This window comes from Oncorhynchus mykiss, chromosome 7 (assembly GCF_057628025.1).
Source record: "Oncorhynchus mykiss isolate SJ-2025 chromosome 7, ASM5762802v1, whole genome shotgun sequence".
NCBI classification, from domain to species: Eukaryota; Metazoa; Chordata; class Actinopteri; order Salmoniformes; family Salmonidae; genus Oncorhynchus; species Oncorhynchus mykiss.
The window spans coordinates 16211902-16239562 of NC_143028.1; the positions used below are offsets into that span (position 1 = coordinate 16211902).

Here is a 27661-nt window from a genome sequence, read left to right on the forward strand (position 1 = left end):
CTCTAAAAGGGCAGAAATTGGACAAACTGACTTGTTGGAAAGGTGGCATCCTATGACGGTTCCACGTTGAAAGTCACTGAGCTCTTCAGTAAGGCCATTCTACTGCCAATGTTTGTCTATGGAGATTGCATGGCTGTGTGCTCGATTTTATACACCTGTCAGCAACAGGTGTGGCTGAAATAGCCTAATCCACTAATTTGAAGGGATGTCCACATACTTTTGTTTATATAGTGTAGCTTGTAAGAGAAGACAACAAATGAAATATGATATGTAGACCTGCAGGCAGTTCAATATGTATATATCAGAAAATAACACACACATATCATTACTGCAACATTTATTGACTCACACACTCCTTCACCCATTCTCACGAAAACACACATTTTAAAAGCAAGCTGCACCCAAGTATAGTACAATTGATCACAAGATTGCCTGAATGAAAAATACGCTATGGGGTGTTAAGGAGGAAGTTTCACGGTACAATGCTAACATGAATTACAGTGTACACACAACGCAACAGTGTACACACAACCGTCACAGTCATTCTGTTGCAGGGATACCCACCGGCATGCTGTGCAAAAAAAACAATCATGGTCCACAAGGACCTGATTTAACATAAGAGGTATATAATATCCGCATGTTTTGGCAGTACAAAATAAAACACTAATCTGCAAAACTAACCCATCGTCATCATTGAATCTCAGTGTACATTTAGGAGGAGGCAGAGAGAGCCTAGTGAGTCCAAGGAGATGCTCTGAGAAGGAGAGGGAGGAGGAGGAAGAGGTAAACCAGCCGAGGAGAAGGAGGAGGAAGCAGGAGGAGGAAGCAAGAGGAGGAAGCAAGAGGAAGAGGAAGAAGCAGGAGGAGGTGGTTTAGCAGGAGGAAGATGTTAAGGAGTTCTGAGCTTCCTGACAGTTCTTAGACACTGCGTAGCTTTCCGTTGCCACCAACAACAGACATCGGGTTTCAGATATAGAGTATATACAGTACATACAGTACTTCTGATGTCATCTAATATGTGATATACCAGGTAACATTCAACCCGTCCCTCTTCTCTCCTATCTTCTTACATGGGAACTCTGAGGAATGCTGGGTGGAGTCAAGAGCAGAGGTTGGTGGAGGATGCTGGTGGTGTAGGTAAGTGTTGTGTGTGTGAAGCCTCATGCCTCTCCATCTTGATCAGATGGTGGTCTAGCCTGCAAGCAGGGCTGGGGCACCTGGGGTTAGGGGTCAAGCCCAGGGGGGTAGAGGTCCATTATCACCAGCACTTAGCCAAGGGCACCAGCTGGGACGGTCTGATCCTTCGACTGGGACTGAAGATATCCTTCACCTCGGTCTCCAGCCTCACTCCGGGGACCTTGAAGACTGATACAGCTGAGAGAGCGGGGGAGGTGTAGATAGATAGATAGAGAGATAGAGAGACAGGCAACTTTTACAGCTTCACATCGTTATAAAGTCAGGTGAAAAAGTTACTCAGCCACTTCACCAACAGCAACAAAAAGATAAACATCTCCCACACTGACTCCTGGAGAAGCCTCATAGGGCAGTTGGTCTGACAGATCATGGCAGGTCAGGCAGCTTAGAACCTCAACACCACCACGCCCTCCTTCCAGACGGACTGGCTACTAGCTGGGACGTGATCAATGTTGGGTGTGGTCGTCCACAGTCCAGCTAGAGCCTCATCCCTAACAACTACAATGACTTCTCAACACTTGATGCTGCTCGCCACTGTTCCAGTTATATTGTGATACATTGTGTGAAGGTAAAAGGGGGTACTCATTACTACTAGTCTGCTTCTAGGCCTTCTCACTTCTGCCCTGCCGAGACATGGCATCATTAAAATAAGTTTGTTCATCCCGGAGAGAACCTTCTCTCCCCACGCTCTTTCACTTCTTAGTCGCTCTCTTTCTCTCAGTTGCCGCTCTCGCTCCCTATTCTCCTTCTCCGCTCTGTTCATTGATGTCTCTCCCCTACTGCATTTTCTCCCCGTCTGGGATGCTATGCAGAGTAGTAGCAGTAATGATGGCTCATTATCAAAAGAGCAGAGTGTGTGTATTTGTGTGTGTGTGTGTGTGTGTGGACATGTTTAACTATACTTGTGGGGATAGTAAACTGGGGACATTTTGCTGGTCCACTACAAGGTCAAATGCTATTTCTAGGGGGTTTAGGATTAAGGTTAAAATTGTTAGAATTAGGTTTAGGGCTAGGAGCTAGGGTGAGGGTTAGGAGTAATGGTTAGGTTTAGGGTTAGGAGCTAGGGTTAGGGTTAGGAGTAAGGGTTAGGTTTAGGGTTAAGGTTATGTTTTTGGGTTAGAGTACGGGTTAGGGGTTAAGGAAAATAGGATTTTGAATGGGACTGAATTGCATGTCCTCACAAGGTTAGCTGCGCAAGACTGTGCGTGTGTGTGTGTGTGTGTGTGTGTGCGCGCGCATCTGCCAGCATGTGTGTGTAGGACACATTCAGCTGGAAGCCTACTAGTTGACCATATCAGACACTGTATCCCATTGGGCTTTATTCCCATCTAATACATTCCTACATTTCACTAATATCTATCCTAGTACTCCCTGTACTCTTCTTCTGTTCACTGAATATTATTTCTATGGCCTTGAAAAACACATCTATGTTTAAACCAAACCAGGCAGACTGTCAGAGCGATAGACAGACAGGTGGAGAGAGACTTCAAATGCAACTTTGCTTACTTATACATGCATTCTCCTGATATATATATATTTAGCCACCCGAGAGCTGTGGAGACAGTCTGATCTCTTCAAAGGAGCCATCTGTGCTCACAGTAGGAAGCTCGTGTCTTTAATCATGCGTCGGATGGGTAGACTGTTTAAGTGACAAACTGCACTGGAGTTTAGTGCAACGGAGTGCCAATCTCTCTCACTGGGAGGGAGAAACAGAGAATATTGATGGGGGGAGTCAGAGGAGGGAAACGTATGCACATGAATACGTACGCACACGTACAAACACATGCTTAATCTCCCACGTGTACACACAGACACACACACACACACACACCACATCATGCATCGCGTGACTGTTATTGCTCTGACAAAACACACGTTCTTATTGCATAGATAGATTGATATGTTATGGGTTTTATTGAGGTGTAGTGACACACACACACACATACACTCACTGTCTCGTAGCTGCATGATGGGGGGCGGTAGCGTGTTGAAATAGGGGTGCTGCAGTGCATCCTGGGCCGAGACGCGGTCTCGTGGGATGGTGATCAGAATCTGCTGGGCCAGGTCCTCTGTCTTATAGGGCAACTGGGACAGTCTGAGGGGGAAGCAGAGGGGACTATAAGAGATACACACACACACACACACACAGATAGACAACCCCCAATAGATACACATACTTTATGTAAATGATTTTACATCCATAGCCATTAGACATATAACAACAACCCAGCTACACTTCTCAGTCATTTGCATGAATTCAACTCAATTTTCCCTACTGGCGTGCATAGCTCTGTACTCCCCCCCCTGCTTTGTGTGCCTTCTCGCTGTCCTACCGAAGCAACTTTTATTTCACAATGTAATTATCTGCTATTTCTGTGTGTGTTTTTCTGACAGTGTCCATGTATTTGGAGAAAAGAGTGTTTGGTCCCAACAGGGGGTCTAGTTAATTAAATCCATGGCTAGAACAAGAGAGAGAGGGGGAGATGGGTGGGGGAGAGGGGGGGGGGGGGATGGGCGGGGGAGAGATGGACTCCCATTCAACCATCTTGAAAAGACCTGCATTAAAAATCACACCATAAATCCCTTGAGTCTCGCTCAAACACCCGTTTTCCTTTTTTCTCTCTCTGAGCCTCCCCCTTTTTCCTCCCCCTCTCCCCCCCCCTCTCTCTTTCTCTCCCCCTCTCTCTCTCTCTCTCTCGTGCTGTGCAGCAGGACTGACTTTGTTGATGACCGTGAGGATTCTCTCTTTCTTATCTCCCGTTCTCTCTCTTTCTCTTCCTTATTCACTGTCTCTCATTTAAATCCATTAGATCCATATTCCTAGTAATGTGTTTCTCAATTTCAGTGTGATTTTTTTCAGACTAGACTGCATTAGTGTGCTATAGACTGTTGAGTGGGTCTCATATTTGTTATGACAGCGAGTCAGAGACTACTCCAGACATCCTAGTCTCCCATAACCCGACTGTGTGTGTGTGTGTGTGTGTGTGTGGGGGGGGGCCCCCTGTGGGCTGGTACAGGAGCAGAGCTGTGTTGGGTCAGATGTCATCATGTTGGGAGGAAGGGGGAGGAAGGCGGGAGGAAAGCGAGAGGAGGGGGGAGACGCGCCTGGCCAGACAAAGAATCTCCTGTTACCACAGGGCTAACTGCCCACCTCTGGACCACCCTCACCTCCCCCTCCCCAGCCGGAGGCAATGGAATGGGCAAACACACACGGCCATCCAAAACAGAGCTGTTCCATACTCTATAATATGTACACATGTATCCAAACTCTACCTCTACAGTCACTTATATGCTGGAGCAGAATACTATTTGATCAAATGTTCACATTTGCAGGTTGCTGAGATACATTATACAAACCTGCACGAGATAAACAGATCTGCAAGACATACTAAAACACATTCACAAACTAATAGTACTGACAGAACGCTGAGCAAACTGATTTCCCCGTACCTTTTCCAAACGTTCCTGAATTGCTGGGGCTCACACGGTTGAAACCACTCTGTAGGAAGAGGAGAGCAGCACGAGCAGGTTAGTTAGGAAATGTTTGGCCTGCAACTATGGCTGCAAAGGAATGCAAGATGGAACAGTGAGGTGGTCAGCCCACGGGACACTAAAAAACATTTCTGTGTAAACTTACGGTAAAATAGACCTGTTCTCTTTGATGATTAATGCTACAGCTATGGTATCCTGGCGGGGAGACTAAGTGAAACATGCTTTGGCACTACTGATCGCAATTTGTGGTTTCTGGGCCCTGGCGTAGAGTTTTAATGAGAGTGTTTTAACGGTTGGATAGCCGATGCTTTTGGACAGCCCCGATGCTCCATGATGAATTAATAGTCAACCGTGGAGATTAAACTGTTTGAAAATAAAAACACATTTTTTTTAAAGAAATGTATGTGCTCAGTCTCTCCTGCAGGGTGCAACGGTGCATAAGCAAACATACATTTTTAGACAAGCGTTCTCTATAGTACGGGCTAGCTATCGCTTTCCCCTGGCCAGTCAGGTCACTGAAGGAATATTTTCCCAATATTTTCCCTCTTCCCTTCTTGGCCTCTCCCTGTTCTGTGCTGGCCACCCGCTCTGCCCTGCTGAAAGCTGCCCAGGCCTTCATCTATTGGTCCATTCAGCTCCCACATCTGGAGAGGCCCAGTGGTGCCAGCAGCAGTCAGGGGGCCAGGCAGGGAGCTAGCCAGGAGGGAGAGAGGGGGAGAGGGGGGGAAGGGGAGAGGAGGAGATACCTAGGGTCATTCCCACACAAGGGGGGTGTCCTAAAACACCACAGTAACGTGCATGTGCACACGCACGCCTGCACTGCTGTTTTCCCCCTATGTCAACTCGTTCGCCATCCCAAACACAGCAGATTGGTACAATATGTTTGAGTCTATAGCTGTCAGACACAGAGGTTCTAAGTCCAGCCATCCTTCATGCCCAGATTGCCACCCCCACACAGACCAGGCAGAGAAAGCTGTCTGGCTCACTCTCTTTCCTGTTTGTGTGTGTGTGTGTGTGTATCAGAGCAAGTGAGCGGGGTTGAGCAGTTGGAAATCCCGCTCATTGCTGGAGTTGGTGCTTGCACACTGCTCTAATGCTCCATAGGCTTTCATACTGCTCAGCTAAAAACTGCTCCGGGCTCCTAGGGAGAGAAAAAATGTCACACCAAATTCACTCCATTCAATAAAATCACGATTTAACTAACACCCATCTAATTTTTGTGACAACCTGGACCTACCAATTGGTTTTTAAGTATTGAAATCAAACCAAGTATTTGAATAAACATGAAGAGGTGAATGTAAGAATGTCATATTTAAACCGCATATAAACACTATAAATAGGTCAGGAGACAGACAGGAAGCCTAAGAAGAAACTAAAAGGAATTATTTCGGCTATATTATTTCAATGATTTCAAGGCTATAGCCTACAAAAAAAAATACATTGTGAAGCGTCTGTGAGTGCGACACAATAGGCTGTTAGGGACATAAAGTGCTCAGCATTTAAATAACATTTTGTTGTATTAAATCATTATAGTCTATAAATTGTGCATATAGGCTGTGACTTAGAATGAAATACAAATTAAACAAAAAATGAAAGCATTTTTGCGCTGAGCTCGTAAAGTGAGCGCTACCGGAGCGAAATTGGAGAGGGCGAGAAGACGGACGCTCCAGTCTTTGAGAATCTCGCTCCACGCTCCAGTCAAATTGGGCACGCTCTGCTCCTCGCTCCGCTCCAGCTCCACTCCGCTCACATACTCTAGTGTGTACAAGCATCTGCCTGACTTGTCTGTCTTCTCATCTCCCTGCCTCACCGCTCTGTTTGCTTTACACATATTTTATACAGAACGTTCTCTCTTATACTGCCAGACCTTTCTACTAGCCCATCTTCTCTCCCCATCTCATCACCCCCAACCAATGTCAGAGCCCTTATTGAACTGCATGGGGCAGCACAGACAGGACCCACTGTGTAGTTTGGAGATTCATCTATGCATTTATTCAGCATTTATGAATCTTATGTTTATTTATTCATGTTTGCTGAGGAACTTTAAGACTTTAACAGTCTGAGGTTTTGAATTCCTATGGGTCTTGTAGGGGAGGAATTAGCAGAGACAGAGAGTAACCCATATTTTCTGCAGCACCACACACACACACACACACTTGTATAACTAACCTTGTGGGGACACGCAATTCAGTCCTTCAAAATGCTATTTTCCTTAACCCCTAACGCCAAAATCTAACCTTAACCCCAAAACCTAACCTTAGTCCTAGCTCCTAACTCTAACACTAATTCTAACTTTAACACTAAACCCCCTAGGAATAGCACTTTAACTTGTGGGGACTAACAAAATGTCCCCAGTTGGTCAAATGTTTGTTTGCTTACTATTCTTGTATAGTATAGTTAAACACACACACACACACACACACACACACAAAATATGTCACCCTCGAACTCCCTTTGTAGCCCATTACTGGAAGAGTGGGAAGACAGGCTGACTCAGGTTCAACTCAGCATGACGTTTAAATCTCAGGGGTGGATGGAAGAGTATAAAAGACTGACAAGTACACACAGCTGGGTATGGTGTCGTTGAGCGTGGTTTACAAGGTGAAAGTGAGAGATCAGCATAGGCAGGTCAGAGGAGTAGAGCTCTGTCCAAAACCACACAGTATTTAGGTTAATTTGAAGGTCTTTGCCGTTCCTGTCATCATTCTCTCTCAGACCAAAGAGTTAACTCCCACACATAGCCTTCACACGGACTCCTCTCGCAGGTGTGTTTGTTGGCCACATGTCATGCATCTCAACTCTCTTGGACCACAGTGCTTTAGGAAGAGCTTTAGAAAATACTCTCTTCCCACAGCCGTCTTAAATGCCACGAGTCTGGAAAGCAAAAGTAGTACCATAGACAAATAGACCCACAGTCCCATGCAACCCCAATAAAAATGTATCTCATTGACTTCTGCTGCCCCCTAGTGGTTAGGGATGAGCCACACAGCTAACCACGAGACTAGTCTGCTGTGGTTTATGTCGAATTTATTAAGTGTGTAGATTAGAATGTAGATTACCCAAACTAATCCCTCCCTGACCTTTCTCTGACCCAATGGGAATGACTGTATTTTCTCAGCAGCACATAGGATAGATAGGATTATTGTAATAGTCATGAGGGCGGAGGAGGATGAAAGGGATGAAGAGGTTCTGACCTGGTCTGAAGTTGGGCAGCTCGTTCACTCCTGGCCACGACTCCTCAGTCGGGACCCCTACGACCTGCAGACAGACAGAAAGGGTCCAGAGTGAGCAATCAACCGTCATCTCTACTAGTTTTTATGGATCTACACTCTTAGAAAAAAGGCTTCCAAAGGAGTCCTAAAGCACCTCTGTCCCCATAGGAAAACCCTTTTGGGTTCCAGGTAGAACCCACCGTAGAAAGGTTCTACCTGGAACCAAAATGGGTTCTTCAAAGGGTTCTCCTATGTGGACAGACGAAGAACCCGTTGAGGTTCTAGATAGCACCTTTTTCCAAAGAGTGTAGAGAGGACGATGCCATTGAAAAGAGTGAAAGGGGGATCCTACTCACAGCCCATATTTTCTGCAGCTGCTCAAAGACGTCTGCCACCCCTGGAAAGGCTGGCGTCCCCTGGAGCATCTCAATGAAGATGCATCCAGCTCCCCTGGAAGACAACACAGGATTGAGAGAAGTCATTTAAGAAATCAGTGAAAAGAGAGAGAAGGACGGGACATCATTCTTCAGCACCTCATAATCGGCACAATAAGTGAACTACTTTGGTAAAAACCAAGGGTAGGTTTTGTATCCTAAGCAGTCTATTCATATAGGGCAAAAGATAGCGTAGAAAAAGGGGATGGATTCAAAAATGTATCCTTGGTAAAATATTAAAACCGTCCAAAATATACAACACGAAAGCAAATACCTAGGTTGTGGCCAACCCATTTGATTATTGCTGTTAAAATACTACCCTGTTGCTACATTTCTCTTTGTATTCAAAGTCCTTAAACAACATGTGGTCCCAATCTCTTCTATTTGGAAAGGTCACATAGAAACCTGCCCAGATATCATTAACAGTAATGCACAGGATGGTTTATACCAACGCTTATGCTATTCATTAGTACAAAATTCCTTTAACTCTGGGGGGGATGTAATATTTTGCTTAGGAGAGCAACTCTAAACGTTTGATTTTCAGTATGGCACCAAAACATCGTTAGACGAAGGCTAAGAGGTTAAACTCTTCTGAACACGCAACATTCTCTGAGCCAACCTGAGGTAACTCACTCTGCAGGAGAGTACTGGTGGCAACACTAATGACAGCTACTCTAACACCACCACTGATGCCGTGCTCAAAACAACTGGGAACTGGGAACTAGGAAGTCTCAGCCTTCAGTGCGTTCAAGACAACTGGGAACTGGGAACTAGGAAGTCTCAGCCTTCAGTGCGTTCAAGACAACTGGGAACTGGGAACTAGGAAGTCTCAGCCTTCAGTGCGTTCAAGACAACTGGGAACTGGGAACTAGGAAGTCTCAGCCTTCAGTGCGTTCAAGACAACTGGGAACTGGGAACTAGGAAGTCTCAGCCTTCAGTGCGTTCAAGACAACTGGGAACTGGGAACTAGGAAGTCTCAGCCTTCAGTGCGTTCAAGACAACTGGGAACTCGGGGAAAAAAAACAGTTCCGACTAGGGAAAATCTTTTTGAGCGGTCATCCAACCCGGAACTCCAAGTCGGAAACTCGAGCATCTTTCTAAGCTCTGACCTTCCGACCTTCTGACCACTGACGTCATGATTTGACCACGGTTTTCCCCCGAGCGCCCAGTTGTCTAGATAACACCATGACACAGTGGTCTAAGTAGTTATATCATCTCTAGAACAGTGTGGTCCAGTGGTATTCTGGTGTTATTCTGGTTCAGTGCTAGTGGGTTCAGATCTGTCTGCCCAGTGGGAAAAAGATGACTGAAATGACGTTATTGCAACCTTGCCTGCAGGGTGGTTGGTTATGGAGGATGTTCAGACCCTGTCCAGATACGTCCAACTATGTCCAGTCCACTCACCAGATGTCCAGAGCAGTGGAGTAATCAGTGGAACCCAGGAGGACATCAGGAGGCCGGTACCACAGAGTGACCACCTCAGACGAATAGGTCTGGCACGGGATGGACTTGGACCGGGCCAGCCCTAGTGGATACAGACAGAACCATCTAGTTATAACATGAATACAATACCACATATAACATAGACATAACACCACCTGTATACATGACCAAATGACACATTATAAAGAGAGAGTTATTAACAGAGTTCCAACATGTGGAGCTAACGTTACATTTGTGGGTTAGTTTGGGCACTGTACACTTTCAAGAAAGAGTGCCACCATAGGTTTCTTCAGATGATAGCTGGACAATGGACTAGCAGGAACTTCAGAGGGTGTGGAGGGGTTGGTTAGGGGGTTGTGGGTTAGGGTTGAACTGGGATCTGGACACGAAGCTAGGATTAGGGTTGTGGTTCAGACTAGGATTAGTGTTGAACCGGAATGTGGACATTAAGCTAGGGGTTTGGGTTTACCGAAGTCAGCCAGTTTGAGCTCCCCCAGGTAGCTGATGAGCAGGTTCTGGGGTTTGAGGTCCCGGTGCAGGATCCTCCGACCGTGGATGTAGGACAGACCCCGCAGTAGCTGGAACATGAAGATCTGATGGACATACATACATACAGACAGACAGGCACACAGACAGACATGCAGGAAGAGTATGGTCAACGGCGAACAATTAAAACAACTGAAAAAACAAGAGGACAGATTTTCGGGTGAGAGGGAAAAGGTATGGTATTTGTTGAGGTTCTGTTTCTCGAAATATTGAACTTACCCTGACATTGTAGGAATGCAGGCCCCCTGGGTGCTGCGTCATATACTCAGCCAAGTCTGTTTGTACGTACTCAAAGACAAATGTGAGTGCCTCTTTGGTGTGGATGATGTCATGGAGCAGGACAATGTTGGCGTGTTTCAGGCCTTTCAGGAGGGAAGCTGGACAGACAGACACAGAGCTAATACCAATTCACTTTGTTCACAGTGGGAATGGAATATGATAAGCACATGCAATTCTCCTAAACATGCTAATGCTAACATGACTTGACTTCAGTTCATCTCCTGGAGGGTACTCTGAGACATCGAAAGGATCAATCCTGTTTTGCATGTACAGCATGTGCCTCCTGGAAAAGCTCTCACCCTCCCGGATGGCAGTGAATGGTACGCCTTCTTCAGTCTTCATACGGATCACCTTCAAGGCCACCAGGTGTCCGTTTATCCTGAGGGCAGAGTAGAGGAGAGTAACAGAGAGAGTGAACTCCCCACAGCTCAGTTTTGGTGAGGAGATAAAGGCAAATATAGTATTACAGGCAAATACAGTCATCAATTATAATTTATAATGGAGAGATACAATTCATGACCTCAGTAAATGTCAATGAAAATCTCAAACGCACCTCGCCCTTCATTACTGCCAACCAATTAAATCACATCTCCTACCCGACCAAAAAACTCTTTATCTTAGTGCAGCTGTGGCTTTTGGCAGCTCTCTGCCTGGTCTTCTGGAGTCTGACTTTATGAGTTAATAAAGCTCTCTGCCTGGTCATCTGGAGTCTGACTTCATGAGTTAATAAAGCTCTCTGCCTGGTCATCTGGAGACTGACTTCATGAGTTAATAAAGCTCTCTGCCTGGTCATCTGGAGACTGACTTCATGAGTTAATAAAGCTCTCTGCCTGGTCTTCTGGAGTCTGACTTTATGAGTTAATAAAGCTCTCTGCCTGGTCATCTGGAGTCTGACTTCATGAGTTAATAAAGCTCTCTGCCTGGTCTTCTGGAGTCTGACTTTATGAGTTAATAAAGCTCTCTGCCTGGTCTTCTGGAGTCTGACTTTATGAGTTAATAAAGCTCTCTGCCTGGTCTTCTGGAGTCTGACTTTATGAGTTAATAAAGCTCTCTGCCTGGTCTTCTGGAGTCTGACTTTATGAGTTAATAAAGCTCTCTGCCTGGTCTTCTGGAGTCTGACTTTATGTGTTAATAAAGCTCTCTGTCCTGAACACTAGCATAACGTCACCAAAGATTTATATAACTAAAGCAAGACAGACCACAGGCTGTCGTTTCAAATGGGAACAAATGAGTCATAGTGGGCGGAGCAAGGAGGTGGGCAGAGCCAAGCACAAGCTAGTGAGATCCTATTGTCACGTTCTAGCATACATTTGCATATTTCCATTAGGGAAAGCCTACTCTGTGAAGTGCGCGTATGCAATAACTAAATAACTAAATTCGCCTTCTAAACAATGCAGTTTTTTAAAACTTTGGCAACGGGTAATGTCTACAAAACTTAGTCCACTCTATTCGTAACAGATTATACTTTTGGGAACCATAAACTGTATTGAGATCAAATGTTTCATCGATGAGTAAAATAACAGAATGTTGGCCAAAATCCATCTCGTTCCATCTTCTCCCACCGCCAGCCACTGGGTTTCCTCTCACTACCATATTTGGTAGTGAGTGGAAACGCCAAGCGGATGCTTCACATTTGTACATCCGGTGAAATATCTGCTCCATCTGTGACGTAACCTCTGGCAGCCTCGGCTGTGTGCTGTTTGACCATATAAAGTGAGACCACTGTGAAAGGCTTTACATGCTCTGTGCTCGTTAGCGTAGAACCGTCCAGTAGATCTTCACAAAAACGCATTGTCCTTCGTCAAACGAACAGCACAGGGGGCAAACAGGGTCAGTCAAATCAATACCAGCTGACATAGCGGTCTAGTTTGTAGGGATAATGTAAAAGATGTGCCATATACGAACGACTACACTGACCTATTGGACGTTATCAGAGTGGGCGACGTAATTATTGAGCTGTTCATCAGTGTTGAGTTGTGGTAATGTCTTACAGCTTATAGCACCTGTACTGACTTCAGATTCAGCTTGCTCTTTGGGGTCAAGGTCGGCTTACTGTATAAGCACTCGATGACAACTGATCGATTGATTGATTGATTGATACTGACCGGCTGATTCCCTTGTAGACTGTAGCGTATGTCCCCTCCCCTATCTTCTCCAGGTTCAGGTAGGAGTTGGCTGTGCCAAACTGTAGGCCTGTTTTCTGTGAGGACGGACACGCGTGTGTTAGGTGGGGTAAGGTGCCGACCTAAAGCATTTACAGTACATCTTCATACTGACAGAGTGCGGTAACTGCAGGTACATTACAGATATAACCAGGTGCCACCTACCTCACCAAACCTGATCCCAGATCTGTTTGTACCATCTTGCCAAATCCTAAAGCCATTGTCACACACCATAGTAAATCATACAGGTGCATCAAAGCTGGGACTGAGAGACTGAAAAACAGCTTCTATCTCAAGGCCATCAGACTGTTAAACAGCCATCACTGACACAGAGAGGCTGCTGTCTACATACAGACTTGAAATCATTGGCCACTCTAACAAATGGATCACTAGTCACTTTATTAATGACACTTTAATAATGATGTTGACATATCTTTATTACTCATCTCATATGTATAAACTGTATTTTATACCATCCACTGCATCTTGCCCATGCCTCTCGGTCATTACTCATCTCATATGTATATGTACATATTCTTATTCCATCCCTTTACTTAGATTAGTGTGTATTAGGTAGTCGTTGGGGAATTGTTAGATTGCTTGTTAGATATCACCGCACTATTGGAACTAGAAGCACAAGCATTTCGCTACACCCGCAATAACATCTGCTTACCATGTGTATGTGACCAATAAAATGCGATTTGATAACAGATCTGGGACCAGGCTAAACTTCCCAGTGCTCACCCATTGGAAGTCCTGATCGAAACTCTTTCCCCCCATAGGATCACTGTTGCTGCGTCCTCTCTGGACCGTCAGCCTGCGGACCTGCAGCGTGTGAAACCAGTGAGGCTGGGGCTTGGAGTAGGACGGGTCTGCCTCATCCAACTGGCCAGGTTTAAGGAGAGATAATAGAGAGACAGACAGGAGAGAGAGAGTGGTGGATGCAAATAAACACATGGCAGACAAGAGAGAGAGAGAGAGAGAGACAGACAGAGAAAGAGAGAGAGAGACAGAGACAGAGACAGAGAGACAGAGACAGAGACAGAGAGAGAGAGAGAGAGAGAGGGACAGAGAAAGAGAGACAGAGAGAGAGGGAGAGACAGAGAGAGACAGAGAGAGAGAGAGAGGGAGAGAGAGAGAGTGGTGGATGCAAATAAACACATGGCAGACAAGAGAGAGAGAGAGAGAGAGAGAGAGAGAGAGAGAGACGGAGACGGAGAGACACAGAAAGACAGACACAAGAGGCAATATGAGGAGACTGTTGTGGGTTGGAAAGTTTCTCAGCCTCCCCACCAACTGTAGCTAACACGATGAAAGATACAGTGAACACTGAGCATACAAAACATGAAGAACACCTGCTCTTTCCACAACATAGACTGACCAGGTGAATCCAGGTGAAAGCTTTGATCCCTTATTGATGTCAGTGTAGATGAAGGGGAGGAGACAGGAAGTATTTTTAATCCTTGGAGACAATTGAGACAAGGATTGTGTATGTGTGCCATTCAGAGAGTGAATTGGCAAGACAAATTACTGAAGTGCCTTTGACCGGGGATATGGTAGTAGGTGCCAAGAACTGCAGGTTCCCGTGTGTATCAAAAATGGTCCACCCCCCGAAAGGATATCCAGCCAACTTGACAACTGTGGGAGGCCTTGGAGTCAACATGGGCCAGCATCCCTGTGGAACGCTTCTGACACCTTGTAGAGTCCATGTCCTGACAAATTGAGGCTGTTCTGAAGGCAGAAGGGGGGGGGGGGGGGTCCTAATGTTTGGTGTACTCAGTGTAAAAGTCACAGTAGAGTACAGGACGTTTCAATGTGAGCTGTGCTGATACAGAGGCCTGTGATGTCCCATGGGAACGTCATCCATCACCTCACCACCGTCAGGGTCTACGCTATTCAATGGAATTGCTTTCCTCTGTTCCTGTCGACAGCACCTTTTCCCAAAATACATTTGTTAGACACAGCAGAATGTGTGTTGTGGATTCTCTGAATGTTGTGGACAGGCGTGGGAGGAGAAAAAGAGCTCACATCCCTCCAGGGCCTAGAGAGACACGCAGCCCGCTGTTGTGATGACACATCTATTATTGTAACTGGCCATCTTGTAGCTTGTCAGCTAGAATACATTACCCACCAGCTTTGCTTACAACTTTGGCATAAAAACAAAAACTCACAAGCTAGCTAAAATAATCCCTGGCTACCCCGAGAGAAGTGGAGTAGTGGCACTTTCCGAGAGAGAATTCCCCGTCAGGAGCGTTTCACTGAACCTATTTGGAGGTGTGCACACTGACAGATGGAGACAGATCACTAAAGTCACCACAACATTGACATCCTGACACTCAGTGTTAGTGTAATAATCCAAGGACACTGACAGTAATGACACAGTGGCACCAGACATCACCCAAACCAAGTCTGCAGAATCAGACACAGACACACACACACAGACACACACACACACACGCTCACTGCTACCTCAGCAGATGGTAAGGACGCGACACTCCTGCTCTTAGGAGATGGGGGCTCCTCCATTCCCTCCTCCTCTTGCTCCTCCTCCCTCCCCTCCTCCTTCTCCTCCCCTCTTTCTCCATCTTCTTCGACCTCAACACAGCACCAGCAGCAATTCCGGACACACACAGCAGCCATGGCCCTGACCCTCCATCTCAAATCCTCCATCTTCCTCCTCTCTCACTTCCTAGAAACTTTCTCTCTCCCCCCTCTCTCTCTCTCGGTCTCTCTTTCCTGTTTTCGGTGCGGTGGGTTGGCGCTGAAGCTCATATGACTAGCATGAGTCTGGCTCCAATCGCACAGTCCCATGACCCCCCTCCCTGTCCCAGTAGCAGACAAACAGAAACACCATGGACCTCGACCTAATTTGAACAAGAGTGTCCATTCAAGTCGGCACAAGCTGAGAGAAGAGACGACGAGTGTGTCCCGGTGTGCTTCTGTGTGTAAAGAGAGGAAAGGGACAGAGAGGAACTCATAGAGGGAAATCTAATTTGAGGGTTTTATACGAATTAACATTCTATTTCTGTTCCATTTAGGGGTTGGTGGAGGGGGAAGGGGTTCTGTCTCATTTCCTCTACACACCATTGGAGGCTTCTCCCCTATCTTCCTCTCTTGGATTTCATTCAATGGAATCCCAAATATGTGCACGGGGCATTCCGAATATAATACAGCGAGTGATTGATAGAATTCCTCCGTTCTCTCTCAACCGCCAGCGCTCATTGCTCATCCACCCCTCCAGAAAGTCTCAACGTGCCGAAAACACCGTTTGAGGCCTAACACAAGCTAGCTCCAGACCCATTCCCAGCCTGTATGAGGGCGAGGTGTGAGGACTGAGGAGGATTGCGTGTGAAAACAGTCTCCCACAGAGTCGCCATAACCTGACAATCTGAACCACAAGCAGCTTTTATTATCTGTGGTTCACTTTCCCCATTTTCTTAAAACAGGTTTTTTTCGCCCTCAAAACATTTTCTTAACTGAATACAGTACATACCATTTCTGTGCAGGTTTTGGAGGACACAGGGCAGTTAGTACCACCACATAATGATGCTTTCTGGGAGTGCTGAGTGGTCCACGTAGGGCAGCAGCAAATGGGAATTAGCTCCATAAAGAGTATAATTACAGTTTTAGTAGCAGAGGACAGGACAGAGTAGAATGTCGAGCTCAGTGGGGAGGCAAGGCTATTTTTGTCTCGCTTTCTTTTCAGAGACGTATAATGTAGAATCTCACGGTGCTCTTTCCGCTATGGGGGGGAGACAGGACTTAATGGCCCTTGAAATGAAATGCCTTTCCAACTTCAACGTGACAGTGGGAGAAACGCTGAGTGGTGGTGGTGGAGTGTGTGTGTGTGTCTACAGCATCTCTCTCCTCCCTCTCTCTCGCTCTCTCTCTCTCTCTCTCTCTCTCTCTCTTGCTCCCTCTCCCACTCTTCTCAGCAGGGGGCAGTGTTGACTATTCTGTTAATCTTCTCTCTCCCCTGGAAGGACGGAGGACACCAGAGAGAACCAGAGAGAAGGAACAACAAAGTATGTCTAACTGTCTCAAACTCTTATGATACATAGTCGAATCTGACCGTTAAAAATAGTATTTCGTAAGTGTTTCGGTCACAGAGAATAACATAGGGTATCTTACCTCCTCATATCCCAGCTGTCTTTGCTTCAGACCTGCCCGGAACAAAAGACAGAAAGCATGAACACTTGTTATTAAGAACACTTGTTCTTAACTTGGATAGAACACTGGTTAGAACACTAGGACAGAACACTTGGATAGAACACATGGTTAGAACACATGGTTAGAAAACTTGGATAGGACACATGGTTGGAACACTTGGATAGAACATTTGGACCAAACCATAAACTTTAAGATCCTGTGTTACAAGGATGCCACAATGTCTACTGCTGTTATCGTGCTTTATAATCCTGAATTCAGCTGAAGATAGAATTTAAGTCCACTGTGGTACAATTCTGTAGCTGGGAGATTCTAATGGAATGTGAAAAGTGGAGCAGAAATGTCAAATGAGAGAGGAGTGGAGCAGGGAAGGAAGGAGAGGATGAGGAGGGAGAGGATGAGTGACAGGAGAAAGAGATGAAAATGTGTGCGTGTGACATGTGAGTGATGATATAAGTTGGGGAGAGAGAGACAGATAGAGAGCCAGAGACACAGAGAGACAGAAACAAAGAGAGACTTGGAGAGAGACAGACAGAGACACCTAGAGACTTGGAGAGGGACACAGAGAGACAGAGAGACAGACAGAGACACCTAGAGACTTGGAGAGAGACAGACAGAGACACCTAGAGACTTGGAGAGAGACACAGAGTGAGACACAGAGAGAGAGAGACACGGAGAGAGACACAAAGAGAGACACAGAGAGACTTGGAGAGAGACACGGAGTGACAGAGACAGACAGAGAGACTTGGAGAGAGACACGGAGTGACAGAGAGACTTGGAGAGAGACACAGATAGACAGAGACACAGACAGACGAGGAGAGAGACAGAAAGAAAGACATACAATGACCGAGAGAGAACTTGGAGAGGAGTCTGGATCGGTAGCTCTGTCTCATAAGTGACAGTCAAAGTTTGCAGGAACATGACTGCTCCTTATCTTCTAAATGGGAAGGCTTCACTGTACCCATCCAGACAATACATTACCTTTAGGGCTGCTTGACTTCAATAACAATAGGCTTTACAGAAAGCATTATTATCTGTATAGCAACATATATAGTATGTCAACAGAATAGAATACAGTAATATAAAACAATAATTGTTTGTCAATAATTGATCATATCAATTTGATATGGGAAATGATTGAGGGTATAAATGTATGTTGTTGTTGTTCATATAAAAGCCACATCTATAAAATGGACACATTGGATGATTAAACCCATACAAATATGTTCCAGTCTAAATATATTTGTCTTGGAAGAATACAGTACAGCTGGCACATTGCCTTATCCAACTAACTAAAACTCCTCTTGGCTCAGCATGTGCAGCCATTGACAAAGTCAAGATATAATTAGATTGGGTAGAAACTAGGAATGGCAACCAGGAAATGGAGGTCATGATCTGAGCAGTATAGTAGGAGACATCGTGGAGTAGGGATGTTCTGGTATGACTCTGACTGAAGGGCATTTGACTGAGGTGAGGTAAAGTAGGCACCATAGAAATAGAATTCATAGAATGGAGGCCTCCCGAGTGGTGCAGGTACTGCATCGCAGTGCTTGAGGCGTCACTACAGATCCGGCTTCGATGCCAGGCTGTGTCACAGCCGGCCGTGACCGGGAGACCCATGAGGCGGCACACAATTGACCCAGCGCCGTCCGGGTAATGGGAGGGTTTGACCGGCCGAGATGTCCTTGTCCCATCGTGCTCTAGTGACTCCTTGTGGCGGGCTGGGTGCCTGCAAGCTGATTTCGGTCACCAGTTCGGTGTTTACTCCGACACATTGGTGTGGCTGGCTTCTGGGTTAAGCGAGCAGTGTGTCGAGAAGCAGTGTGGCTTGGCACGGTCGTGTTTCAGAAGACGCATGGGTCTCGACCTTCGCCTCACCCGAGTCCGTAGTTGCAGCGATGGGACAAGACTGTAACAACCAATTGGACATCATGAAATTGGGGAGAAAAAAGGGTAAAAGAAAATGTTTTTTTTATGAATCCAAAGAACGGGTATCCCCATTCAAGTCAATGATGCCATGGTCTGAGGTTCTATGTCTGTTCTAGGGATTCTATTTCTATGGCATAGGTCTATTTCTATGTTAGGGACCCATGGAGAGGCTGTGTGTGGAGTGGTATGTCTAACCCTCTCACCACTTCAAGGTTAGGATATTATATTATTGCTACTAGCTCTGCCTTGGTACAGCACGTCACTGCAGTCAGGGTTATTTTTGGAGGAGAGATGGAGGCACAGAGAGACAGACACTCATGCGCCATCACACTCCGAGCCGAGCCCACCATTCACCACCTACCCTCCTCCCTCCATTCCTATCCCTCCATCTCACCCTCATACAGACCCGTACATACATAGCCCTCATCAGTATTCCTGAGGCAGATCAGAGCAGAGTAGAGTGGGACCTAACTATTGGAGGTGGACAGTTGTCACAGGCAGACAGGCAAGCAGCCTCCAGGCAGCTGGTTAAACAACTACCCACTGGGAGCAGCCTGGGGGGCCTCAGGGCCAGGCAGGCATATGTGCACCGGACGGAGCCGCTGTAGCCCTCCAGCCAGGTCTACCAGACAGTCACATACAGATAGACATCACACAGATAGACATCACACAGATAGACATCACACAGATAAACATCACACAGGTACAGCTTGAGGAGTTCAAAAAAGGTGCAATGTTGTCTATTGTCCAACTCACCCAGGGGGGAGTGGGGCTACTGAGGAGGGGATGGGATGTGTCAGAGAGAGAGAGAGAGCGAAGCGGAAAAAGCACACATAAACACAGATTGGATTCTTCAAGAACCCACTCCTCAATGAATTGAGGTTGAGGCATTTTTGGGGGGAGTCGATGTGTCATTGATGCTCTTCTACTATTTCCTCTGAGCTCTATTGGAATTGGAATGCCCTGTGGCGTGTCCCTCTCGTAGCCAGTCTTATAGGTTAGCCTACACTGGAGCTTAAGCCTTGGCACTTTCCTGTATAATCTTACCTCTGGCATACTATCATACTGTGCTGTGTGGGATGCATGGAAAATGGTACAAGTAAGTAATGATTCAAGACATGAGTAAACATGTGATCACATGTAAAAGCAGTGTACTAGCAGCCTAGTGTACAAACATACTATCAGCCTCTCTGAATAGTGTAGAGTTAGTCGCTCGTTTGGACATCCTGTGAGATATGCTCCCAGGCCAAGCAGCTGAGCAGTACATCCTCCTGATACCAGATCTCTCTCTCTGACAGAAATGTGCAAAGCACATCCGAGTCTCTTCAGATTAGAGAAAAAACAACTTCCTTGTTCAAACTGACAGGGCAAGAGAGAGGAGGAACATCGGCTGTCCTGTCTGTGTACAATAACAAAATGACTTAGCACAGTTGCAATTTAAACCACACACAACCAATGTGGCGGAAAAAACTGGTTGGAGGACGTGCCATTGCATTTGAATTGGCAGTGACCCCTTACAGATTTGCCCTGAGGTTTTTTTAGAGGACTACAGAGCACTTACTTTATTTTGTTTACACTGCAGCTGTGAGAATGATTAATTATTCATCTCCGTCTACAGAACCACCAGCATCCTGCTTTCCCAGCACTATATCTACAGAGTGTATAACAGCACTATAACTACCCTGACTGTATAACAGCACTATATCTACCCTGAGTGTATGACAGCACTATATCTACCCTGAGTGTATGACAGCACTATATCTACCCTGAGTGTATAACAGCACTATAACTACCCTGAGTGTATAACAGCACTATATCTACCCTGAGTGTATAACAGCACTATATCTACCCTGAGTGTATAACAGCACTATATCTACCCTGAGTGTATAACAGCACTATATCTACCCTGAGTGTATAACAGCACTATAACTACCCTGACTGTATAACAGCACTATATCTACCCTGAGTGTATGACAGCACTATATCTACCCTGAGTGTATAACAGCACTATATCTACCCTGAGTGTATAACAGCACTATATCTACCCTGAGTGTATAACAGCACTATATCTACCCTGAGTGTATAACAGCACTATAACTACCCTGAGTGTATAACAGCACTATAACTACCCTGAGTGTATAACAGCACTATAACTACCCTGAGTGTATAACAGCACTATATCTACCCTGAGTGTATAACAGCACTATATCTACCCTGAGTGTATAACAGCACTATATCTACCCTGAGTGTATAACAGCACTATATCTACCCTGAGTGTATAACAGCACTATATCTACCCTGAGTGTATAACAGCACTATAACTACCCTGAGTGTATAACAGCACTATAACTACCCTGAGTGTATAACAGCACTATATCTACCCTGACTGTATAACAGCACTATATCTACCCTGAGTGTATAACAGCACTATAACTACCCAGTACCCATCCCCCCTGACAACCTTCCTCCCCTAGGAACTGGAACCACCTGCACCTTGATGCCTTAGCTGTCTACCTTCCCTCCCCCTGACAACCTGCACCTTGATGCCTTAGCTGTCTACCTTCCTTCCCCCTGACAACCTGCACCACCCTGGGGGAGATGTGGGTTACCATCTCACTCCTCTCCCATCTTCTCTTCCACTCTGTGAGAAAAACATCTGCTTCTTACCTCATCCTTCACCTCTCTCCTCACCCCTTTCCTCTCCCACTTAGCGAGCAAAACACCCCTCTGCTCCCACTGGGGCTGCCTCTCCTCCTCTCGTCTCCTCAGCCCCTCTGCTCATCAGCATTTTTATGCTTTATTCAATAAGCCGTGGGCTTCCTAGTTGCATCTGCAGATCAGCAATATAACTTGCCAGTCCATGTCAAGCTACTGACGCTTGTAACAGTCCAGTCCCTAGGGGTGCCCTCATCTCTGGAACAAGGCAACATACCACGCTACAACATCTGACCCTGTTCACGAGCTGCTGCCTGTCATTACCTGTAGAGTGTGTAAGGATAGTTGTCATGCCAACAAGTTAGGTATTGTGTTCCCTAGGTAACATGCAGTACATTCCCCATGCAGTGTATCCTGGAATCTGGCATAGTACAAAGATGGAACACAATAAGCATAGCAGGTTAATACCAACGAGAACTCCGTAAATACTGTTTGTGGGTATGAGAAAGCTTGAGCAAGCACTGTTCGATCCCCTAACCCGACTGGAGTCAGTGTGGTACTGTTTCTAGGGAGGGTAGGTTCGACTAATACTCACCCAGGCGATGGAAAGCCTCCGTGGCTGCATGTCGTAGGTTCTGCATCCCAGCGTTGGTTCCTGCCTGGTGGTGCTGTGGAACCGCTATAGAACCTCACTTACACTCCGGGCATCCTTAGAACTGGACCCAGCTAGAGCAGCACTCTCACCTCAGTCACAGCCCCTCCTTGTCTTCAGCAACCTAGGATGTAAACAGCTTTAGCAGCACAGACAGGATTTTCCTATTTTTTCCTTCTTCCTCTTTCTGCCTGAAGGTGCTCTTGCCTCCTCTATTACTCTCTCTGTGTTTTGCTCTCTCCCTCATGATATTGCACTGTATCCTCCCTCTCTCTCCCTCCTTTCTCCCTGTCTCCCCCTGCTGCCAGTTATTCTGCTGCATGTGAGACAACATTCAATAGCCAATCAGTGGCGTCAGATAGGAGACTCTGCCCAATGAGCTCTCAGTGGAGGAGAGAGCCGGGGCTGCCCGTGTGTTTTGAAAGGTTGGAGCTTGAGCATTGTGTTCAGGGAGTCACTAATGTGTGTGTGTACTGTGGGCTCCTGGGGGAGGAAGTGAGCCATGCTTTTGATCATCTTCAGTCCAATAACTCAAGCATAGATTGGTTAAAAAAAAAACCATCTAATTTGGCACACAGAAACTAGAGGCCATGAGTAACTTGGTCCAAAAGAATGGCACCAATTGGCCAGTAGTCTCACTTACACCCTCCTATTCCCCAACCTGTTTGAACTAGAGGCTTGAAATGTAGGTGTCTTTCCTCGTGCTGAACAAATTTGCGTCAAGGACCCATAAGGTCCATCAGCATAGATTTTCCTCCATCTTGGACATTTTGGAAAACCTGAAAAACGTATTCCCATGACCCATAAGTCCACAGAACACCAAGTTTGGTATGTAGGCCCCGTGGTGCATCACTAAAACACTTAACTTAGTTTGTGAAACACTTGGTTGGTTAAGAGATGGCTGAGTTATTGATCAAATCAGGAAATCAGATTTTACATGTCCAATTAAAATAAATATTTTGTTGATCCACTTCACAATGGCCTATCAACTTGAAACATTGTAGGGTCGTCGCAGACATTACCACGATGAAGCATGTTACGTTTTGATTATGTAACGATAATGATTAGAACAATCATAAAACATCTTCTCATGAACTAAAAGTCAGATTCACTCCCAAATTTTTTGGGGGGACTCATCACAACAGTCCCAAAAGAGTATGAGAAAATAACATTGACGAATTCAAAGATGGCCACACTATAGTAGATGCATTTTAGCATCTATGCTAAAATATGCCAAAAATATACACTACCGTTCAAAGGTTTGGGGTCACTTTGAAATGTCCTTGTTTTTTAAAGAGAAGCAACATTTTTTGTCCATTAAAATAGTATTCAAATTGATCAGAAATACAGTGTAGACATTGTTAATATTGTAAATGACAATTGTACCTGGAAACGGCAGACTATTTATGGAATATCTACATAGGCGTACAGAGGCCCATTATCAGCAACCATCACTCCTGTGTTCCAATGGCACGTTGTGTTCGCTAATCCAAGTTCATCATTTTAAGAGGCTAATTGATCATTAGAAAACCCTTTTGCAATTATGTTAGCACAGCTGAAAACTGTTGTCCTGATTAAAGAAGCAATAAAACGGGCCTTCTCTAGGCTAGTTGAGTATCTGGAGCATCAGCATTTGTGGGTTTGATTACAGGCTCAAAATGGCCAGAAACAAAAAACTTTCTTCTGAAACTTGTCAGTCTATTTTTGTTCTGAGAAACGAAGGCTATTCTATGCAAGAAATTGCCAAGAAACTGAAGATCTCATACAACGCTGTGTACTACTTCCTTCACAGAACAGCGCAAACTGTCTCTAACCAGAATAGAAAGAGGAGTGGGAGGCCCCGGTGCACAACTGAGCAAGAGGACAAGTACATTAGAGTGTCTAGTTTGAGAAACAGACGCCTTACAAGTCCTCATCTGGCAGCTTCATTAAATAGTACCCGCAAAACACCAGTCTCAACGTCAACAGTGAAGAGGTGACTCCGGGATGCTGGCCTTCTAGAAAGAGTTCCTCTGTCCAGTGTTTGTGTTCTTTTGCCCATCTTCATTTTTTATTGTTATTGGCCAGTCTGAGATATGGCTTTTTCTTTGCAACTCTGCCTAGAAGGCCAGCATCCCTGGAGTCGCCTCTTCACTGTTTTTATTTTCACCTTTATTTAACCAGGTAGGCTAGTTGAGAACAAGTTCTCATTTGCAACTGCGACCTGGCCAAGATAAAGCAAAGCAGTGTGACACAGACAACAACACAGAGTTACACATGGAGTAAACAATAAAAAAAAAGCCAATAACACAATAAACAAGTCAATGACACAGTAGAAAAAAAGAAAGTCTATATACAGTGTGTGCAAAAGGCATGAGGAGGTAGGCAATAAATAGGCCATAGGAGTGAATAATTACAATTGAGCAAATTAACACTGAAGTGATAAATGAGCTGATGATGATGTGCAAGCAGAGATACTGGTGTGCAAAAGAGCAGTTGACGTTGTGACTGTTGTTTTGCGGGTACTATTTATGGCAGATAAACAGGAAATGACTAAGTGACCCCAAACTTTTGAACGATAGTGTTTATATTTTTAAACCTGTGAAAAACGTATTCTCCTTAACCATAGGACCAAATGACAAATCAAATGAGTTACTGACAAATCCAAAATCAGATTTTACGTGTCCATTTATTCCACAGTGGCCTATAGACTTGAAACGTGTCACCACTATAGTGGACGTCCCTAAGGTGAACCATACTGAATTTGGTGTTGATATCTGAAAAAACAAGGAAACTATGAACAACATTCTTTGCATATGCAACGCTAACACTCAAAATCATCTGCAACCATCTTCTCCTCATGAACCACACAGTGGCAAGAAAAAGTACGTGAACCCGTTGGAATGACCTGGATTTATGAATACATTTGACATACAATTTGATCTGATCTTCATCTTAGTCACAACAATAGACAAACTCAGTGTGCTTAAACTAATAACACACTAATTATTGTATTTTTCTTGTCTATATTGAACACAATTTAAACATTCACAGTGTAGATTGGAAAAAGTATGTGAACCCCTAGGCTAATGACTTCTGCAAAAGCTAATTGGAGTCAGGAGTCAACTAATCTGGAGTCGAATCAATGAGATGAGATTGGAGATTTTGGTTAGAGCTTCCCTGCCATGTAAAAAAACACTCATAAAATTAGAGTTTGCTATTCACAAGAAGCATTGCTTGATGTGAACCATGCCTCGAACAAAAGAGATCTCAGAAGACCTAAGATGAAGAATTGTTGCCTTGCATAAAGCTGGAAAGGGTTACAAGATTCTCTAAAAGTCAGTCCACGGTAATACAAATGGTCTATAAATGGAAACATTTCAGCACTGTTGCTACTTTCCCTAGGAGTGGCCTTCCTGCAAAGATGTCTGCAAGAGCACAACGCAGAATGCTCAATGAGGTTAAGAAGAATCCTAGTGTCAGCTACAGACTTACAGAAATCTCTGGAAGATGCGAACATCTCTGTTGACGAGTCTACAATACGTAAAACACCAATCAAGAATGGTGTTCATGGGAGGACACCATGGAAGAAGCCACTGCTGTCCAAAAAAAACATTACTGCACGTCTGAAGTTCACAAAAGACCACCTGGATGTTCCGCAGTGCTACTGGCAAAATATTCTGTGGACATACAACACTATGTGTGGAGAAAAAAGGCACAGCACACCAACATCAAAACCTCAGCCCAACTGTAAAGTATGGTGGAGGGAGCATCATGGTTTGGGGCTGCTTTGCTGCCTCAGGGGCTGGACAGCTTGCTATCATCGACAGAAAAATTATTTCCCAAGTTTATCAAGACATTTTGCAGGAGAATGTAAGGCTATCTGTCTGCCAATTGAAGCTCAACAGAAGTTAAGTGATGCAACAGGACAACAACCCAAAAGACAGAATGTATCAACAACAGAATGGCTTGAACAGAAGAAAATGTGTCTTCTGGAGTGGCCCAGTCAGTCCTGACCTCAACCCGATTGAGATGCTGTGGCATGACCTCAAGAGAGCAATTCACACCCGACATCCCAAGAATATTGTGGAACCGAAACAGTTTAGTAAAGATGAATGGTCCAAAATTCTTCCTAACTGTTGTAGGTCTGATCCGCAACTACAGAAACATTTGGTTGAGGTTATTGCTGCCAAAGGAAGGTCAACCTGTTATTAAATCCAAGGGTTCACATACTTTTTCCAGCCATCACTGTGTGTTCAATAAAGACATTAAAATGTATACTTGTTTGTGTGTTAGTAGTTTAAGCAGACTGTGTTTGTCTATTGTCGTGACTTAGATGAAGATCAGATCAAATTATGACCAATTTATGCAGAAATACAGGTAATTCTCAAGGGTTCACATACTTTTTCTTCCCACTGTATGTCAGTCACTCCAGATTTTGTATTTAGACTTATTACATCAGTCTTTAATGGTTTTTGCATTCAAATATAGCTGCACTGTACCTATAGATGTAAGTTAGCACATATTCTAAAGCTAAAAATACTTCTCACTGTTTTCACTGATGGCACATAAAGAAAGATAGTCCCTACACGATAGAGTGCCTGCTTTTTAATCCAATTTATATTGTTCTTTCTCATCTTGTGGACAATGATCATTGCCGCTTGCAGCTATATTTTTTCCAAAATGTACAAATTGTCAACTTTCCTGACAATGATTTATCACCTACCTGCACCTTGTACCTGCACCTGTTTTTCACCTTGACATTGAGCATTGGCACACGTTCATCAAATAGAAAATCACAGTGTAAAACAGCAGAATTCCATATCTGGTGAATTTCAAAATAGATATCTAACAAAGCTAAGCTACTTGACAGAATCGATGTTGTAAAAAAAAGAAGAAATATAAAAAAGGCAAGAAAATACACACACTTTGAGTCCTCTCGGGTTCCGTTCAACGACATAGCGAAAAAAAGGTTAGCCATTAGCTAGTCAGCTAATCCCTAGCATAACTCAGTCGCTGCACATTTCACAGGTTTATGAAGAAATGGACATGGTCAGGGGACCGGTAAGTGAAAGACAATTGTATCTGAGATTGTACATAATATATGGTTAGTAGCTACAGTACAAGGAGCAAGTGGAAGGACACATGTCAGCCCCGAGTTGCTAGCTAACGGTAGTTAGTTACACGGAGACTATAACAAAGTAAGTTACTGAGACTGTCAAAGGCTTTGGTAGGCACCTAGTAATTATGGTATGAATGAATCATTCTAGCCAGTTGCGTAGTTTCAAGCAAACTAATTTGTTAATGGACTGAAAATAGGATTTCGTCAAATAAAGAGTTAATAGTATTTAGCTATTTGGCTACTCAAAATCAATGGGGGGGGGGGGGGGTGTTAGCTAGTTACGTCATTCCCACATGATTGACAGCTAGCCATGATGAGATGTGTGTGTGTGTGTGTGTGTGTGTGTGTGTGTGTGTGTGTGTGTGTGTGTGTGTGTCGTCAACAACAACAACAAC

The 27661-nt window shown here is 44.9% G+C and overlaps 2 protein-coding genes across 8 annotated transcripts in view; one reads left to right on the top strand and one right to left on the bottom strand.

Annotated features, from left to right (window-relative positions):
• Positions 1 to 320: 320 nt before the first annotated feature.
• Positions 321 to 26980, bottom strand: cdk15 (cyclin-dependent kinase 15). Of its 2 annotated transcripts, XM_036982941.2 has the most exons (14): positions 26871 to 26980; positions 22109 to 22289; positions 16894 to 16925; positions 13507 to 13647; positions 12706 to 12800; positions 10900 to 10979; positions 10541 to 10698; positions 10245 to 10368; positions 9737 to 9857; positions 8255 to 8348; positions 7881 to 7944; positions 4645 to 4693; positions 3147 to 3289; positions 321 to 1374 (listed from the first exon to the last, which is right to left on the bottom strand). In XM_036982941.2, exons 2-14 carry the CDS (start codon positions 22152 to 22154, stop codon positions 1259 to 1261), a joined length of 1263 nt encoding a protein of 420 aa, XP_036838836.1. In that variant the 5' UTR covers positions 22155 to 22289; positions 26871 to 26980; the 3' UTR covers positions 321 to 1258. The 2 variants fall into 2 exon arrangements, with proteins under 2 accessions (XP_036838836.1, XP_036838834.1); XM_036982939.2 differs by lacking the exons at positions 16894 to 16925; positions 22109 to 22289; positions 26871 to 26980 and adding an exon at positions 15232 to 16738.
• LOC110527488 (alsin) overlaps positions 26886 to 27661 on the top strand; it is a 29810-nt gene continuing 29034 nt past the window's right edge. For 5 of the 6 annotated variants that reach the window (XM_036982935.2, XM_090240391.1, XM_090240392.1 and 2 more), the window contains exon 1: positions 26886 to 27208. The gene's annotated coding sequence lies outside the window, so the exon portion shown is untranslated. The remainder of the gene's footprint in view (positions 27209 to 27661) is intronic. The other variant, XM_090240390.1, reaches the window with a different exon arrangement.